Consider the following 18,772-nt stretch of genomic DNA (forward strand, 5'->3'; position numbering starts at 1 on the left):
GGAAACTCATCTTACACACAAACTTACAGTCACTTTATTTCATATATTTATATACACATACATATTTTTTTTTCCTCCTGGTGGATCAAATATTTGATCTCTATCTGAAACCCTCGTCCTTCTCACCGCAGCTCTGCTGGGGGGGGAGCAGGGGGGGGGTTTAGGAAGGGGGAAAAAAAGATTGGAGGAATGTGTGGCTCATCCTGCACAATGAACAACGGTGGGTTGATTTAGTGGCCTGGCAGGAGCCACTGCTGCTGCTGCTGCTGCTGCTGCTGCTGCTGCTGCTGCTGCTGCTGCTGCTGCTGCAAAAAAGAGGTCATGAGTTCAATTGACCAAGAAGAGTGAGTGATCCTCCGACCTCAGCAGGTCAGGGATAATGATGGAGGGTGGAGGAGGTGCTGGCAGAGAGGAGGTGAAAGTAAAAGCTGAAGGGGATATTAGGAGGATGCTGCTGTGACATCTGTTATGTGAAACTTGGCCGGACAGTGAAGGCAGCACGCGGAGGAGAGGGCGACTCCTCAGTGAAGCGTTACGGGTGCGTCTCCTGCCGCAGTGGCTGCTGGGAGCTGTTGCTGTCTAATGTATTCACACCTTATCTGATCAGCCGCAGTCCAGTGGTGACATAGATCCCGGGTGGGAGGAGGGGAGGTGCAGTGGGGGTCAGCCCCCTCACTGCCATCACAATTTGAAATAGTTTGATGTCATTTTGTCTGCACAGCAGCAGAAGTAGAACTGGACCATGAATAATGACCGGAGCTGGAACCTGGACCGGGGCTGCTCCTCTCTCCTCCTGCTGCTGCTCCTCTCTCCTCCTGCTGCTGCTCCTCTCTCCTCCTGCTGCTGCTCCTCTCTCCTCCTGCTGCTGCTCCTCTCTCCTCCTGCTGCTGCTCCTCTCTCCTCCTGCTGCTCCTCTCTCCTCCTGCTGCTCCTCTCTCCTCCTGCTGCTCCTCTCTCCTGCTGCTGCTCCATCCCACTGTAACAGTGTTGCCAGATCATGAGAAAGAAACAAGCAGCTGGGTCGATTGAATGATATATAATAGAGTTTACCAAACAGTATGAACATGATGTGGACATATTTCACACCATCTCACAATCCTAAAGTATGGTTGAATCTGATTTTTAATTTAGTTTTTATTATAGTTTTGTTCCATATTATAATCCAACAAATCAGTCCAGTCAGCAGCAGTAGCCAATCAGGAGCCAAGTTGACTTGATGATGTAGCTTCTGTTAATGGATGCTGTAACTGGACAAACCAGGCATTCTTAGACTAAGTCTAACAACAACTTTGGATCATCCATCCATCCATCCATCCATTTTCATCCGCTTATCCGTTACCGGGTCGCGGGGGCAGCAGTCGCCACCCAAATCACATTGCACCGTACCAATCCTTCCTGCGGATGGAGGATGGTGGTGAGTCCACTGGAAGAACTTTGGATCAGTGTTGTCTTAATGGATATACTCTGTTTATCAGCTGTTTTTATGTCTCTGTAGAATAGGACACTGGACGTAAGAACACGTTACCATGACATCAAGGGACCATTCTGAGGATGATTGGAGCTCAGCATCAAATAATGTGGAGGTAAAACCACACCTGGATTTCCTGATTATAAGAAACTTGACAAATATATAAACCAAAAAAAAAAATGTTTTCAAGCAAATTTATTTTAAAAAACAAACAAAGTTGCTTTCATAAACCAGACTTGGCAACCGAGCTGATTTGGGTTTTTCGGGGTCTCACTACAGCTCAGGCGCCCTCACGTGGACGTCAGAAGAAGTACGCCTCCATAAACGTGTGGTGGAAGAGGAGGAGAGGGAGGAGGAGGAGGAGGAGGAGGAAGACCCGGGGGGAGAGTGGAGAAGGGGGGCGGGGGCATTTAAAAAGTCCCGCTGAGGAAGAGCTGCTCACACAACCTGGACGTTCCACAGCTCGAAAAGTTTCACTTCGACACTTCGACAGATTCAAGGAGCAGAAGAAGAACCGGAGACAGAGATGGCCGCTCAGAAACAGCAGGTGCCGAACCTGCAGCTGGCCGAACTGACCGCTGCACAGTTCATCGACATCTGGAGACACTTCGACACAGACGGTCAGTCAACCTTTACTGCATTGTAGAAAGAAAGAAAAAAATATTTACAGTATAAAGTCAAATTTACTCTACTTTTCAACGTAAATATAGTCTGTTTTCAACAGATAAAAAGCGCGCGCTTCAAGTCGTTTAAGATAACAAACGATTTTAATTTTACGTAATAAATGATAAACTATTATTATTATTACTAATAGTTTCCTAGACGACCACCAGTAATGTTAGCGATATTGATAATAAGAATGTTTATGTTAATGTTTAGACATCAATAATAAATTATTATTAAATAATTATTATTACAATCATCAATAGTACTATAAATAATCATAATTATATATTATATTAATGTTTCTATATTAATTCTAAATGTAATCTACCTAATTCAATAATAAAGTATCTACAGTGAATTTTCAGATTTTTATTTAAATTTTTTTTTAACCTTTGTTGGATAAAACAGAAAAAAAGAAAAAATAACTGAAAAGACTTCTGTAATAATCAGTGTCAAAGTCTTAAAGGGATTCGAACCCTCGATTTCTGTGCAGGAACGTATGTGTTAATATCTGTTAACCGAATATGAGAATATCGTATTTTTTTTATAGAACAATCACGAACCAGTGGTTTGTGTGAACAGACTGATGGGGAGGGGAGGGGCTGGTGGGAGGAGCTTCTTACTCATCTTACAGTATGCGCGTGCACGTGTGTGCATTGCATCAGGTCACAACGTGCACGCATACTGTACGTGAACGTGTTTATTTTTAATTTGATTTTTAAGAAAAACATTTAGGGATTAAATAAATTAAATCTAAATAGGAAAAAAAACTAAAGATGATTAAAACACCATGTCATGTAATCACTTTTATCTGTGATTTGGTTGTTTGTTTTTTTTGTTTTTTTGTTTTTCGTATTAACGCTGTCTTTGTTAATACCATCAGATCTCACTTGGCACAATATGTATTCCTAAGATTAAAGCAGTATACAAAGAGTACATGGAGTACTACAGTATTAGCAGGGATTTTATGTTAACTTTAGCAAACAGCCAAAGGATGGGGGGGGGGGGGGGGGGTAACTGGTCCTTAATATAAGGCAACACAAAGGACTGTGTTTCTCAAAGTGGGGGGCATGGGAGAGGTGGGACACCAATACAAATTCATTTTAATATCTTCTTATCAAGCCAGATTTGTTTGTTTTTTAATTTACTTTATTCAATAAGTGGAGGAGGAGTGCAACAAAGGTTTAGGAAGAACAACCCTATGGGTACGCAGAGGTACTGCAGGGGGGTGGGGCTTTTCGATGCATAACCCCAAGGACCAGTACTAGGATGTGAATCATTAGGGGCTAAGTTTTATTTTGATTTATTTAAAATTTCACTAATTGCATTTTTATTTCATAAACCTGACTCCTCCATCTGCTCCTTAAATCTAAAATATACATTTTTTTACATTAAAATAAAACACTTGTTACTGTAGAACTTTTGAATTTGACCTGGACTGACTTTCTTTTGTAATGAATTCACATTCATTTAAATATTCCATTTGCAGCTGGTACATGTGTGTGTGTTTCTGCTGCGTCATCTGTGGACAAACGGCCTGTAGGGGTCAGCAGGTATTGATTTAAATATAAATCGTGATTAAGTGTAAATAGCCGTCGGACTTATCGATCCAGAACTTTCCTGACCTGGACAGAGGTGGTGACTTTTTTTAATTTATTTTTAAACCTTCTCTGCAGTAGAAGTGTATTTATTTCCAGAAGTTTCGGTCCAGAGCTATGAATTAAATATGAAACTTCCTCCAAACTGTTGCAGATATTTAAGGCAGTGCCAGTTCTAATTGCAAAAATGTTCTTGACTCTGGAGAACCGGGGCCAAGAGAACCTTAAATTAAGTCGGCTTTTACAGCCGTGCTGTTTGTGCAAACTCAGTGAGAACTATACGGTCGACACTAATTCAGCCAACACAGTCAGCGCTTCTCATGAGACCCATGAATTAGTCTTTGATGGTCACTCTGGTCAGTTCACATGGTCCTCAGTTCTTCAGCCTGATTCTCTTCAGTAAAACGTTTAAAAAAATATATAATATTAATAATAATCATGACAATAATGTGAACAATAATAATAATTATTATTATTATTGTTGTTGTGCTGATGTTTAAGGCAGACTTAGTTTAGCAGATCTAAATATTCAAGTAGATGGAAGTCGTAGTATGTGCTGTTTTATTTTCTAAGTATTTTGGTATTTTCTGTTTGTCACTAAGTCAGCATCAAAGTAGATGTAAGTCGTAGTATGTGCTGTTTTATTTTTTAAGTATTTTGGTATTTTCTGTTTGTCACCACTGAACATGTATCTGTCCTTATGTGGCCTTTAGGTGGTGCTACGTACACTTGTCTGTCTTCTCTGCGTATGGTTTACCTTCGGCGCACTAGCATCTATTCCTTTAGCCATGTTTTATTTGCAGTGTAGCGTAGCTTTGTGCTAGTACACAATAGTGTGTACTAGAACATATACTACAGTAAACTCTAATGTGCAAGTGCCGTGAGCTAACACTGTGTATTAACAATTTTACAAAATTCTTTACTAAAGCTACGCCAAGCTAACCCGGCTAACACCCCGGCTGGATTCTATGTCTTCGTACAGTTTCTTGTGTACTACAGCTTTGAGTAGGTGAACATATTTGTTATAAATAGATACGTACATTTACTTTGCGTATAATCTTCAGTACATCCTTGGGTTTCCACCTGTCTCCTGTGTTTGTTTTGGTTCAAGTTTTTTTTTTGTGTGTCAAATGTAAACAACAAACCTCAGCTCTGAGGAGCACAGATGGCCAACCACCGCAGCGATGTGTAAATGAAGGCCGAGGGGAGGAGGGGTGAGAAAGAAAATGATCAGAAAGTGGAGGAGATGAGAGGCTGGGAGATTAAAGAGATGAAAGGACAGGGATGCGAGTCTCTTCACTTTATTCTTTACATCTGTGTTTAATTTTAATAATGTCTATTTCTGTGCGTCAGATTACGTCAACCCCATAATCCCTGCCGTCTGCAGACAGATGTGACTCGCGGCCGTGATTAAAATCAAACACTTCTCCGTGCCACTGTGGCTCGCTGACAAACGACTGATGGAAATTATGTTATTAAATCATGGGTCGGTCCTGCCACGGTCAGCAGTGAGCGTTACAGTTGGTGCACACCATTCCACACCCAAATCCCCATCGTTCCCTCGGTTGGTTTTTCCCATTGCAGCTCATTATCCCATCTTTTCAGCCTCTGCTGCAGAATGTCCTTTATATATGAGGGATATATCCAGAAAATATATTGGAAATATATTAGAAATATTTTGTAACTGTAAATGTTACAAAATATTATAAAAACTGTAAATGTAACATGTTAATCTTGGTGGGGAAATTCTCTGCCGGTGGTTCTCAAACCATGGTAGGCAGACCATTGATGGTACGCTAGTTTCGTCACGTAGTAATATAATAAAATGAAACTTCAAACAAACTTGAACTCTCATATTGAGAAGTATGAATCATGGGTTGATTGGGGCGGGGGGGGGGGTGTGTTTTTAGGAAAAAAAACCCCCCCCCCCCCCCCCCAGCAGCCTTGTAGACACCATAGTGGGCAAAATGAACCAAACAACTGCATATCTGTGTTTTATCACGGCAGTCAAACGATTGAAAACGTTCAAAGTTTCTCTGCCGCTCCACAGGAAACGGTTACATCGAAGGAAAGGAGCTGGAGAACTTCTTCAAAGAGCTGGAGAAGTCCAGACGAGGAGCGGGCATGGTGAGGGGATTCACACCCACAACCGTCAGTGTCATGGCTTCACAGTCATATTTCAATGTTATTTCACCCTCAGACAGGTTATTATTTGAATGACCTTAACGACTGGGGGTAAACAGAACAGAACAGAAGCCACAGTACTTGTGTGTGTGTTTAAGATGAAACTCACATTTCCCATCATCCTTCAGGAGCCTTCCCAGGCTGTCTTCAAAGAGAAGTTGAAGGAGTTCATGGCCAACTTTGACAAGAACGCTGACGGGAGGATCGAAATGTCAGAGGTGAGAAGAGCAGGTGTTGGACTGAAGACTGGAGCTGAATTATTATAAAAACAATCATAATAATATGATTTTTTTTTTGTCTCTCTCTACAGTTGGCCACAATTCTGCCCACGGAGGAAAACTTCCTGCTGTGTTTCAGAGAGTTCGTGGGATCCAGCAGTGAATTCATGGCTGTGAGTTGATGTACATCAGGACAAAACAGAACCAGACGGAAAAAAGGGGAAAAAAAAGAGGCAGAGAAGGAAAGAAAGGCAGCGAGACAAACTGAAAGAAAGAAAAAGAAAACAAAAGGAACAGAGGAAAAAACTGGGAAATGAGATAAGAAAGAAAGAATAAAAACAAAAGAATAAAAAAAAGAAACTCTCTCTCTCTCAGATCTTTGGTGGTCTACAGTGAAAACACTGAAGAACTGAACATCTGGGTCATTGTGATGAAAACACTCAAAGCTATTCTCAGACGTCCATACATTATGAATGGGTGACAGTATTCTGAGGGGGGTGTGTGGGGGGGTGGGGGGTGTATCTATCTTTGATGAGGACTTGGACTAAATACTTGCACAGCGTCGTGCGGAGTGGCCGGTACTTTTACTTCTTTTTGTTGTGCTAAATCAGTCAAAGTATGAACTGTAGTCTAACGGCTTCACTCTTCTTCTTCTTCTTCTTCTCCTGCTGCTGCTGCTCCTGCAGGCCTGGAGGAGATATGACACCGACCGCAGTGGATACATCGAATCAAACGAGCTGAAGGTGAATCTCACACACAGTCAAATAAGACGTAAAAGACGACACCGGGCCTGAAGCTGCATGTTATCGATAGTATAGTCCATCATACTGTGCGATAATCCAACAGTACAATCCCGACCTGTCTAGACCCCCTTCCTCCCCCACTGTGAGCTGGGATTAGCTGCAGCTCCTCCTTTGACCTGCTGAGGATTAACAGTATAGATGATGGATGGACAGATTTTCATATTAAAAGGTCGCCGTTCAACGTCAACACCCATGTGTGTTGTTTGCTAAACATGCTACATGCTACGGTACGCTAGCCCGTCATTGACAGTTATTTTCCTTTCTCTCCGCAGGGTTTCCTCTCAGACCTGCTGAAGAAAGCGAACAGAAACTATGATGACAAGAAGCTGAACGAGTACACGCAGACCATCGTGAGTTATCTTTTAGTTCAGGGACATCATGTCACTGTAGACGTCGCCTGTAGTTTTACATATTTCACATGACAAGACAAAAGTAAGGAGCACCAGACTGAGAGCACTTTTTGTAGTTTAGCTGATCATGCTACATACAGTATATTCTAAAGCGACTTTCACATCATTAATATACGCCATACCATATATGGCCACAGGAGGGCACATCTTCGTCCGTGACAACTGAACACTGCAGCAGTGGACATTCAAACTGAATCATGGCGAAATCCATAAAGAACTAAAAGAAAAAGGTTTTATAAAAGTAGGATTTAAACTGAAAAAAAAGTAATGGGTAACATAAAACAAAACTATCGGCTAACTAACATGTTATGTAAATATAAACCCGTAATGGGTAGCAAAAAACAAAACTAACGGCTAACTAACATGTTATGTAAATATATATTGAATCAATGTTTTTTAAGCCTATTGTGTATGTGTGTATATATATATATATGTATATATGTGTGTATGCTTTATGTGCCACAAATAGTCCAGAAAGTGTTGTTGCGTAATCTGATGTCAGGAGCGTCGGTTCATGTCAGTGTTAATATACGTGTGTGTGCAGCTCATGATCACATTGTGTTTACGATTCTGTAACAGATTCTATGCTAATCTCCTTACACACAGCTACGGATGTTTGATCTGAACGGCGATGGTAAGCTGGGCCTGTCTGAGATGGCGAGGTAAATATATGTGAGTTTGTATGAAAATGTTGATTTTTTCCTCGAGGTTTCGATAATGTGTGTATTTTTTTTCCTAGGCTTCTGCCAGTGCAGGAGAANTAGTATGTCCCGCTAGAGTTCCCGGATCGATTGTAGTCACCGGAGGTGTCGGCAAACACTGGCTCACGGGCTAAAATGTGGTTCAAAATTTGACCAGTCGGTCAGTTCGGTATTGGTTGGATGTAGGATATTTGGGCGAAATCATTTAATAATGTGTACAAGATTAAACCTAAACCTAAAGAAAATTTAGCACATTTGATGTCTGCCGCCATCTAGTGGCATAAACTTAAATACAGTTGATTCATTGCAATGCATGAAACAGAAGGATGACATCGGTCTTTACTGTTCATTGTACTATTCATCAAGGATTTGTCGACCAGGTTAAAAAGCCCAGCGGACCACATCTGGCCCACGGCCCATAGTTTGATCAAGTGTTTGAAGATCTGAGACTGGTTTTTGTTATGGAAGCTAGACTAGAATAAAAAAAGACATTTTGTGTATATGTGTAATGTAATATAAATATATATATATAAATAATTCATATATATGAAATATATTCATATTAACATACAAATAAACACATTCCGTGTCAAATGGCATAAATCCCCAAGGTGTATTTGTGGCCCTGTCTGACATGTGATCTGATAATACAGTGGCTCAGGAAAGCAGATCAATTTCTTTCTAAGAGAGGATTAGTCTGTCTGATCAGGATTAACTCAACTCCAGCCCCAGTTATGATAATCTCCCCAGATTAATACCTCCCCTGGGTGTGGCGGGGCTTTTACTTTTCTTTGTAAATATTGCTTTGAAACACATTATGTATATGAGAAATGAGCAAAGCCACATTTGTCATCACACTGTCACGCACTCCTACTGAGTCCCTCACCCAGAGGTGGCGCTGCTGCGTTGACAGACATCACAGTTTTATCACAAGTCTGAGTGAAGGTTGTTTTTCTTATTTCTTTGGTTTCAGTTTTTTTTACGAGTTTTGAAAGGTTTTATAAATATAGAGTAAATGAGAGGATAAAGCTTGGCTAGAATCCAGCCCTGTGATTGGACACTGGTTATTAACTCTTTCTTTTTCACAGGGCATCAAGTTGACAGTGAAGGAGTTCGACTCCATCTTCACCTTCTATGATAAGGTATCACAGCATCTTTGTTCTGAATCACAGTGTTTACCAAACTCTTCCTGCAGAGAAGAGAGATTTTTAGATCACACTGGAATTTGTTGTTTTGCTGGTGTGTTGACTTTTATTTCAGTATTTCCCAATCTTTTCTGGTGTCTGACCTCATTTTGACAACAAAAGAATTACTAGATATTTGAGGTGACCCCATTTGAATTCCAGACAGCCCCACATAGGGGCAAAAACTAAGAACGTTTCTCACAGATGTTACATGATTATGCTAATATCATGCCATCCCTGTTGTGAACCCATGGTTTGACCTGTGTGTGTGTGTGTGTGTGTGTGTTTTCAGGATGGCAGTGGATACATTCCACTGCAGGAACTGGATGCTCTGTTGAAGGACCTCAGGGACAAGAACAAAATGGTAATAAAACTGTTTCCCTGCGTCTGTCATTTTAGCCAAATATAGACTTGAACTACTGTAACTGTGACCTCTGTGACTTTAACCCTCCACTGATACTGTGTTTTTTGACAGGATGTGGATGCATCAGGACTGGGGGGGTACAAGAAGAGCATCATGGCTCTGTCTGATGGAGGGAAACTGTACCGCACTGAGCTGGAGATCGTCCTCTGCCGGGACTCTGCACTGTGACCTGACCGTCTGAGACCACAGCTGCCCTCCTCTCCCCTGCTCAACCTTCCACCCCACCTCCCCCGAACCCTGGTGCATGTGCGACCCTAACCCAGGCTACACTACTTACAGTAAAGTGCGCTTCACTGCACACTGTGTACTGCTGACACTGCGTTTTTGATTTTCGTAGCCGTAGCCAAGTTCTTTCTTTCTCTTCACCTCCTCCTCTTTCAGTTCCACAGTTAAACGTAGTAGAAATTTATTGTGCATTTATTATTTTGTAATTGTATTTTAAAATTTGTATTTTCAAATATAATTAGTCCTCATATATGTTCTTCTCCAACTGGACTTAAAATGCTCTTATTTCTGTAGGAATTTAATTTATTTATTATATATACGTCATTATCTGTTCTGTTTGATTTGATACTACGCTGATTTATTTATTAATTAATATATTTGAGGCTTGAACTGCTCTACTATAGATGTTACAGAGAGATCAATAAATACAAATAAATACAAACTTACAGCATTTCTCGTCTTTTTTTTAATATAAAAAATCTTATTGTTATTGATCTGTCAGCTCCTTTATGATGGTGAAAAGGGAACAGATCAAACTGTGTCTATGTCTCTTGTACATTAGTATGGCCAAATAAAATACAGTAGTGCAGAGAAGAAAAAGTACTTATCAAAACATAATTGATTTGTTAAATTAAATTAAATTTTCAAACCACAAAACATGTGGGAGCAACATGGAATCGAATCATATACTCCTAACGATAATCGGATTCCCACACATACCACTAGAGGGACATCCACAGCCTCAACATAGATGTTATTGTAATTTTTTTTTTAAACACCGAATTGTTCCTTGAAGGTACTAACCTGCTCTGTAACTACAATCTAAGAACCATGGATAAAGAGAAGAGATTCAACGCAGACTTTTTGCAGTACTTTATCATTATTTCGAAGTCAAAGTTGATCGTTTTCGGATTTCTTCCTAAATATTACCACATATTCTAACAGTTGGATTTACAAGCAACTATAAACACTCTTTGTGGTAATATATATATATATATATTTCGATCTGAGTTTCACATTTCTATCAGCGTTAACAAAAACAAAGTCCATTTGTCTGATACTGCCCCCAAGTGGACGAATAGTAGTACTGCAGAATGCTGCCACTAATTAAAAACTAGAGTTTTGGTGTTGGTAGAAATGCTTTTTGGAACTGCCTATTAGATGAAATGCGACAGCTAACACAAACTCGGTGAATTAGGCATTTTAATGCATTTTACCGTATGAATATATTTTTTAATGATCTAAAAGCCAATGAGAAAACCCTAAGGCCCTAATCAGCCTGTGTTTCTGACATAAAATCTGCCCTTGTGTTAGAGCTCAGATTGTTTTATATTCATTTTTAAATATTCAATTTAGTTTAAATATCCAAAGCGTCGGTGTGTAGTCGTACAGAGCTCTGATGAGGCACGTCCTCACTGACGTCGCTGCGTGACGTTGTACTTCATCTTGCCCTCCGCATCCGCTCACATCCTTCTCCGCTCGACTTCGGCACGCACCGCAGCAATGGCTCTCCTCAAGTCCAACAAGGTGATTCAGTGTCTGGGGAACATTTCTCCTGCTCTGGGAGTTTTGTCCAGCCGCCACAGGTAAGACACAACTGACACTGGTAAAGTAATAATAATAATCCGCGGACACGAAAGTATTCTTTACAGGTTTGTTTTGCGAAGGGGTTGTTTGCATTGGCCATAACACGGTTGCGAAATTCTTCCATTTGATTCTGTTTTTATACAGTGAACTTTGGGACGTGTCTACGTCGTTGGTATTGTGACTGTTTCATATTATACAGCAGGTCCTGTCACTACTTTAGCCCATCTAGCCCCGCTAGCAATTACTGACAGAGGTCAAACGGTGTTGGCGACGCCAGGATGCTCCTTAAGGTGTAGTCATGTGCTAACTGGTTCCAAAACTTGCTCAATCTTCACCATTGTTTCTAGGGACCATTGAATTGACAGAAAAGCGACGTAGCGGTGCTAATCCTGTAGCGCTGCTAATAAAAGTCACGTTGCGATTTAGTTCAGCAGCGTAACTTCATTTTTAGCTACGCTTATTGGCACTTTACAAGACTGAGCGGTCACCTGGCCCTGACACTCAGTATTCTTACTGTATATCACTGTTTATGGTCGGTCTGTAATTGTTATGTATGAAATATAATATCATTTTAGGATTTACACATTCGCAATGGCTTTTCGAGAAGCATTTTGAGCTTTGCGACTTCTCGTAGCTGGGGAGAAAACTGTTCGCTGATTGGCTGTAGCGGCCCTTCTCTGAGAGCTGATTAGCTCGTCGAAGATGAACCAGTCACCGGTGTCCTTTCTGGTTCTGTTTGGAGGACAAACGTAGATTTAGACCCACCTCCATGGTTTCGTATCTTCCGTGTAGTACACGAGAAGGTACACGTTGTATTACAAGGCCCGTGTTCTCCCGTTTCATCTACAACACGGTGTTTCAGTTTCCACACAGTTGACATTTCCCCCCTCACTCTCTGTCACTCTCTCTCTCTCTGTGTGTGTTTAATGACGATCTAGTTTCCCAGAATAAAACGCTTCCTTTTTTTCTCTCCCACCTACACATTGTTTACACGAGTTTGGTCCAAAAGTCCAGTCGCTCACTAGTAGTTTTTTAGAAGCATCTAGAAGCTTAAAAAAAACCTTTATAATAATATATTTATTTTTCAAAAACTAAACAATAATGAAAAATTCAAAAGTGAAAAGTAAATGAAAAACCTAGAACGTTACATATTTACATTTCCCTCTAGCTATTTTACTGCTATTGATTTGCACAAGAGTTACTTCTGCTGTAGTATTGTGTATTGGGATTGTCAGTACTGGTATTGACAGCACTGACAGTACTGACAGTACTGACAGTGCTATCAGTCTGTCAGTGCTTTCAGACACAGATATTAAAGCAGCTCTGTACCATGATTTAAATTGAGTTATGTTGTGCAGCAGTGTATTATTTATGTTTGTGTTTAATTTATTTGACTTTTATCAGCAGGTTTGTCCATGAAATAACCACAGTTCAAATATAAAATATAAAACACAGTGAATTAAAGGCCCTGAGACGACAGACGTGAGAGTCCAAACACAGGTTATCAGTCTTTTTATCATTCGTGGCATTGACGACTTTGTGTCATATCTCTATAAGTTTGACTCTAAAGTCGAACTCTTACTGATGTAACATTTCTCTGGACTTGAACCGGCACATTTTATCAACAAAATGTTTTTTAAACCCACACCTAGCCCAGCAGAACAACTTTCCCAAAACACAGAACGCTTTGAACTGAGTCTGGTTTTTATTTCCTTTTGTATCTGATTTCTGACTCTGTGTCTTTTCATTGAAGTTCTACACAGTTTGCAAGTATCTCTGCACGTTATGCAAAGTACTTTATACAATACTTGTGTTATTATTATTGGCATCAGTTTACTTTTATGTATGTAATAGTCTGAAAATTTTTATCGATGCGTTTTCAAAAACATATTTAGATTTATTTTCCAAATGATGGACAGAAGATCGGGGGCCTGTGCCCTTTGAAAAGTATTCAGTCCTAAATTTAGTCGCTCAGTTTACAAAGTAGAAGTAACCCGAGACTGGTGAGCACCAGCGACGCCTTGGACACAAAACCATTCCTGTCTTACCAGGTCCACGTCCAACAAGTTTCATTTATGACGTCAAAGTCTGATGTTTCAGACCCTGCCTCTATTAAGGTGAAATAACTGTCAAATAATTTTGAAATGTGCAGGAAGACAGACAAACACTTCATTTGATAAGTAAGTGAACTAATAAATAGTAAACTAGAACGAAAAGAGTCTACATGTCAACATGAAAACAAGTCAATAGGTCATGTTATATTGTACATTTGATTCATTTTAAGCTACTTTGACTTAAAAAACAAAACCAAAAATAGTCCCTTTTTTGGACCGCTCCTGGATTTTAACTCTGGTTTCTTGATTAAACTCACGCTCACTGAGCATGTGCTGCTCATGGGATTGATGTCAGGCTGTGGTGCTGAGGTCACATGAGGAGCTAAGCTGCAGCATTAGCCACTCACAGAAACAGGCCTCATACACTGGTATACAAGGTGCGACCAGTGCATGATGGGAACCTCCGTGGTTTAATTGTCTTTTGAGTTTATCATTGTTCTCCTTTAGTCATTGGGTCATAGATATGTACAGGGGAGTATTGTCAAGAATCTGAGGATACGGTACGTATCACGATACAGGGTAACGGCAGAACTAACCACCATCTAATCTGGTGTCTCTGCAGCTCATGGTGGGGGGGAGTGCAGATGGGCCCCCCCGACCCTATCCTGGGGGTGACCGAGGCCTTCAAGAGAGACAGCAACCCAAAGAAAATGAACCTGGGAGTCGGAGCCTACAGGGACGACCAGGGCAAACCATTCGTGCTGAGCTGTGTCCGCAAGGTAAAAAAAAAAAAACAAAACCTGTGGGTTTGTTTACAATGTAGCATGAATGGAAGAGGAACCGATGTTAGAGTACCAACACTACAGGAACGAGAACTTTTAATGGCATCCCCGTATTTGAACTCCAAATGTGAAAAAAAGAATATATACAACAGCTAACTGCTGTCGTTAGCTCTCGTGCTAATGTCTGACACCTGTTGGTTTCCTCACCGTCCTCACAGGCAGAAGCCCTGATTGCAGCCAAACAGCTGGATAAGGAGTACCTGCCCATCGGGGGTCTGGGGGAGTTCAACAAAGCCTGCGCTCAGCTGGCTCTCGGTGCCGAGAATGAAGTCTTAAAGAGCGGAAGGGTAAGTTGAACTGTTGGGTCCTCCAGATTAAATGAAGTTGAAATCTGAAATGACAGTATTTAAAACCCAGACCTCCCCTTCCCTCCCCCTCTCTCCCCCTCTCTGTACAGAACATTACTGTACAAACCATCTCAGGAACTGGATCTCTGCGCATCGGAGCCAACTTCCTGGTAAAGTTCTCACCTTTTTGTTGTTGCTTTTCTGCAGAAGATGAAATTCTGGCCGGAGATTCATGACCAGGTGTTTGTCTCGTTTTAGTCTCGCTTTCATGGAGGTGCGCGTGACGTGTATCTGCCCAAGCCGTCCTGGGGAAACCACACCCCCATCTTCAGGGATGCTGGGATGCAGCTGAAGGCCTACAGATACTACGACCCCTCCACCTGCGGCTTTGACTTCAACGGAGCCCTGGAAGACATTTCTGTAGGTTTTTAATTCACAACAGAGACAATGATTTAAACCAATGATAATCAACTGGAGGCCCGCGGGCTGAATCGGGCCCATAGAACCATCTAATCCGGCCTTGGACCAGATTCCAAAATAAACAATGAATTAAGAAATGTTACCAATGCTAACATTGTTTCTTACACCCCCTAGTGTTAACTCTGTATGGATGTAGTATCATGTCCATACAGAGTTAACACTCTGTATGAAGTACTATATAATGTGTACTACAGTAAAACTTCTGTTGATTTTTATCCAAAAGGTCAAATGTATAGATATGTATTTACATAACCACACACTTTGTACTGATATGACACAGTCTGTTATCACCTGTTCACCTGTTCATGGTCAACACACACACACACACACACAGTGCTATTTAATGTGAACTTCACAGTCTAACTACAGTATGTTACGTCAGCTTTGGTTTGTGATCTCCATGACCTTGAATGATCTCCATGACCTTGAATGATCTCCATGACCTTGAATGTTGAATTCAAACCTTCCATACTTCTGTCTCACAGAAAATCCCAGAGCAGAGTGTCATCTTGTTACATGCTTGTGCCCACAACCCCACTGGAGTGGACCCTCGACCTGAGCAGTGGAAGGAGATCTCTGAAGTCGTGAAGGTGAGTCAGCATCGTTGACACCAAGACGACAAGTTTGTGAACTGCTCCTTTAATGTCTACATTTTGGACACATTTATCCCTAACTGTATCTCTTTCACTTTTCTCTCTCCCCACAGAAAAGAAACCTGTTAGTGTTCTTCGACATGGCCTACCAGGGCTTCGCCAGCGGAGACATCGACCGCGACGCCTGGGCTGTACGCCATTTCATTGAACAGGGCCATAACATCGTACTGTCCCAGTCCTTCGCCAAGAACATGGGACTGTATGGTCAGTCATACACTTATACACAAACATATATATATTTATTTATGTATGTAAATATATATAATATATGTGTATACGTAGATACACACAAACAAGTAGTTTTATAGCGCCACCTTGAGGTGGATCGTTGAACCAATCCTGAGCCGTGTCTAAATGACAGGTGAACGTGTTGGAGGCTTCACCGTGGTGTGTAAAGATAACGAGGAGGCCAAGAGGGTGGAGTCTCAGCTGAAAATCCTCATCAGACCCATTTACTCCAACCCACCGATGAACGGCGCCAGGATCGCGACCACCATCCTCAACACCCCGGAGCTGCGCTCAGTGTGGTACGTGTTAACAACAACAACGACAACAACAACAACCACAACAACGACAACACACTTCAGATGAATGACCTGATGTTCTCACTGCTGTCCCTGTGTCCAGGCTGGAGGAGGTCCATGGTATGGCCAACCGCATCATCAAGATGAGAGAGCAGCTGGTGGCCGGGCTGAAGAAGGAGGGTTCTTCTCACAACTGGCAGCACGTCATCGACCAGATCGGGATGTTCTGCTTCACTGGTCTGAAGCCTGAGCAGGTGCTGACACTCAGGAACAACAGAACTCAAACTGGTTTTCATTTAAATCGAGGTCTTTTTACAACAGAAATGAAGAACTGGCAAAAAACATCATCACTATATTTCCTGCTAGAGAAATAGATTTAGTTAAATAAGAGTTGGACTTTTAGATCAAGGCAAAAGGTCTGGACCAATGGTACCCTGTGTACAGTCTCTGAGAATATTGGTCTAAGAACCACCAGTTTGACCTACACCAGTACAGACCTACACCAGTACAGACCTACACCAGTACAGACCTACCCAGTCCTACTGAGACCAGTAGAATTTAATCTGTAATCATATTATTAGACTGAACAGCCGAGATCGAACTGTACAATGAAGTAGTACTACAACTGACACTTAAATACACACCCATTAACCATCGTTTTCTTTTTTTAATCATATTACCCAATAAGCCACTAGAGGGAGCCAAAGTACCCCTGGTGGTTTCCATCACGACTTTTTATACGACATGTTTTATTAAAACTAGAAACAAGAATGTAATTTCAAATCTTCTACATTAATTTATTAATTTTTTTCCCCCATAAATAAATCACTCTGTTTGCCTTTTTATCTGGGGTCACCACAGCTGTAGTCACTGCATGGAATTAGGGACACACTGGATTTAAGTCCAGTATTGAGTTCATTGCAGATGGGAGTAACACCACTGCAGCATTCTGGCTTTTTAACTTTGGATACACTCTTAGATTTATTGGAGTACCCAGTATAAATCATTCAAAGTAATTGACAGTGTGTAGAACTGGATGAGTGTCAGGTGATTGATGACGGCGTGAAGTCATGGACCAGGATTCAAACCTCTGTCCTTCTCACGTCCACAGGTGGAGCGTCTGACCAAGGATTTCTCTATTTATATGACCAAGGATGGCAGGATTTCCATGGCCGGCGTGACGTCTGGAAACGTGGGCTACCTGGCTGAGGCCATCCACGCCGTCACCAAGTAGAGCGGAGGCTGTGGGCGCAGCTACAGCATCAAAGCAGCGGTGTGGATGAGGAGCTTCGTTGTGTCTCTAAGTGTCTGCTTCATTCCACCGTTAGAAAAGAAAAGAAACGCTCGGTTCTTCTAGTTGTTTTCTCATTGGATGTTATTGAATGTTCAGTTTTGTCTCTGCCCTCCATTTTTCACAGAACAATAATATATATGAGCTAAATTGTGATTGGTCCATGCTTCCCTCGGCCGTGTCCACCGAAAGTTTACTCTTATCTGTGGAGTCTGTGTAGAAGACACAGCTTAATTATTTTTCTTAAATTTTTAGGTTCTTTTATTTTAGCACTTTATAAGCAAAAAGGCACTGTCTGAAGAAAACATCACATGACTATGGATTCACCAATCAATAAATGACTATGATTTCCCTGTTAACCTGCAGACATCTATCTGGTAATTAATCACACTTATCTGGTTGGAATTTGTCCGTCTGTTCCAGGATTGTTATTTTCTACCTGACCTACAGGATATTGATCAGTCAGTAGATCAAACCCCAGAATGCCACTCGTTCAATGCTGATAATAATATAAAAAAAAGTATTTTATTTTCTGTTTCACCAAGTGCGGGTGATGTTGGATGGTGTCGGGTGGTGTCCCTCAGTCCTTCAGCTCTTCAACGTGTTGTTCCTCTTATTAAGTTATATTCTGGATCACAGGTCATCTGTTGTACTGAACAAACAATAAACCATAAGAAAAACACTTGTGTTTCAATGTCTGTGGATTTATTCTCACCAGTTCACACACGTTCTGGTTCTTCTGTATAAGCAGGTAACTGTCCACAGGGCCAAAATTAAACACTGGGACAAAGTCTGGGGCCAAACTTAATATTAATTGAAAAATTGAATGTGAATGTTCATGTTTCCCTTTCTCTCCAGATCTGTAATGTAACTTTAGTTTTGCGTTAACATTTAATCTGGAACAACCAAAGCTTAATATTATAATTACATTCAGTAACATTCAATTCAATTTGAGTCTCCCCTGAAGTCGTTGTGCTGTCCTGGTGATTACATTATCATTATCTTTGAACTCACTCGCAGCAGTTTGTTTTTTACTATCAATAGCTGGATGATTTAACACTTTGTTTCAGTAGGGTTTTTTTCCTACACTCACTAAAGTTCGTTTAACAAATCATTTAGCGTTTGTCATTATTTTGTCTCTAGAACTCAACATTAAATTGTGTTTACCAAATG

At 41.1% G+C, this 18,772-nt stretch overlaps 2 protein-coding genes across 2 annotated transcripts; both read left to right on the forward strand.

Annotated features, from left to right (window-relative positions):
• The first annotated feature begins 1,445 nt into the window (after window positions 1-1,445).
• LOC103378906 (calretinin-like) lies at window positions 1,446-10,300 on the forward strand. The gene is made up of 12 exons (XM_008310267.3): window positions 1,446-2,088; window positions 5,783-5,859; window positions 6,045-6,134; window positions 6,227-6,307; window positions 6,821-6,877; window positions 7,210-7,287; window positions 7,954-8,009; window positions 8,087-8,110; window positions 8,206-8,230; window positions 9,137-9,190; window positions 9,525-9,596; window positions 9,708-10,300. The coding sequence occupies exons 1-12, from the start codon at window positions 1,995-1,997 to the stop codon at window positions 9,822-9,824; spliced, it is 825 nt and encodes a 274-aa protein (XP_008308489.1). The 5' UTR covers window positions 1,446-1,994; the 3' UTR covers window positions 9,825-10,300.
• Window positions 10,301-11,301: 1,001 nt separating this feature from the next.
• LOC103378881 (aspartate aminotransferase, mitochondrial) lies at window positions 11,302-18,281 on the forward strand. The gene is made up of 10 exons (XM_008310241.3): window positions 11,302-11,467; window positions 14,145-14,301; window positions 14,523-14,651; window positions 14,762-14,821; window positions 14,910-15,071; window positions 15,617-15,721; window positions 15,838-15,988; window positions 16,146-16,311; window positions 16,412-16,562; window positions 17,420-18,281. Exons 1-10 carry the CDS (start codon window positions 11,385-11,387, stop codon window positions 17,540-17,542), a joined length of 1,287 nt encoding a protein of 428 aa, XP_008308463.1. The 5' UTR covers window positions 11,302-11,384; the 3' UTR covers window positions 17,543-18,281.
• The last annotated feature ends 491 nt before the right edge of the window (window positions 18,282-18,772 follow it).

This window comes from Cynoglossus semilaevis, chromosome 5 (assembly GCF_000523025.1).
Source record: "Cynoglossus semilaevis isolate Cse_v1.0 chromosome 5, Cse_v1.0, whole genome shotgun sequence".
Lineage (NCBI taxonomy): Eukaryota > Metazoa > Chordata > Actinopteri > Pleuronectiformes > Cynoglossidae > Cynoglossus > Cynoglossus semilaevis.

What these genes read in the sequence shown, in the direction of transcription:
- LOC103378881 (XM_008310241.3), top strand. Translation starts at nt 11,385, where the DNA reads ATGGCTCTCCTCAAGTCCAACAAGGTGATTCAGTGTCTGGGGAACATT. An exon ending in CCGGAGCTGCGCTCAGTGTG is followed by an intron (nt 16,312 to 16,411) that starts GTACGTGTTAAC and finishes CCCTGTGTCCAG; the next exon opens with GCTGGAGGAGGTCCATGGTA. An exon ending in CTGGTCTGAAGCCTGAGCAG is followed by an intron (nt 16,563 to 17,419) that starts GTGCTGACACTC and finishes TCACGTCCACAG; the next exon opens with GTGGAGCGTCTGACCAAGGA.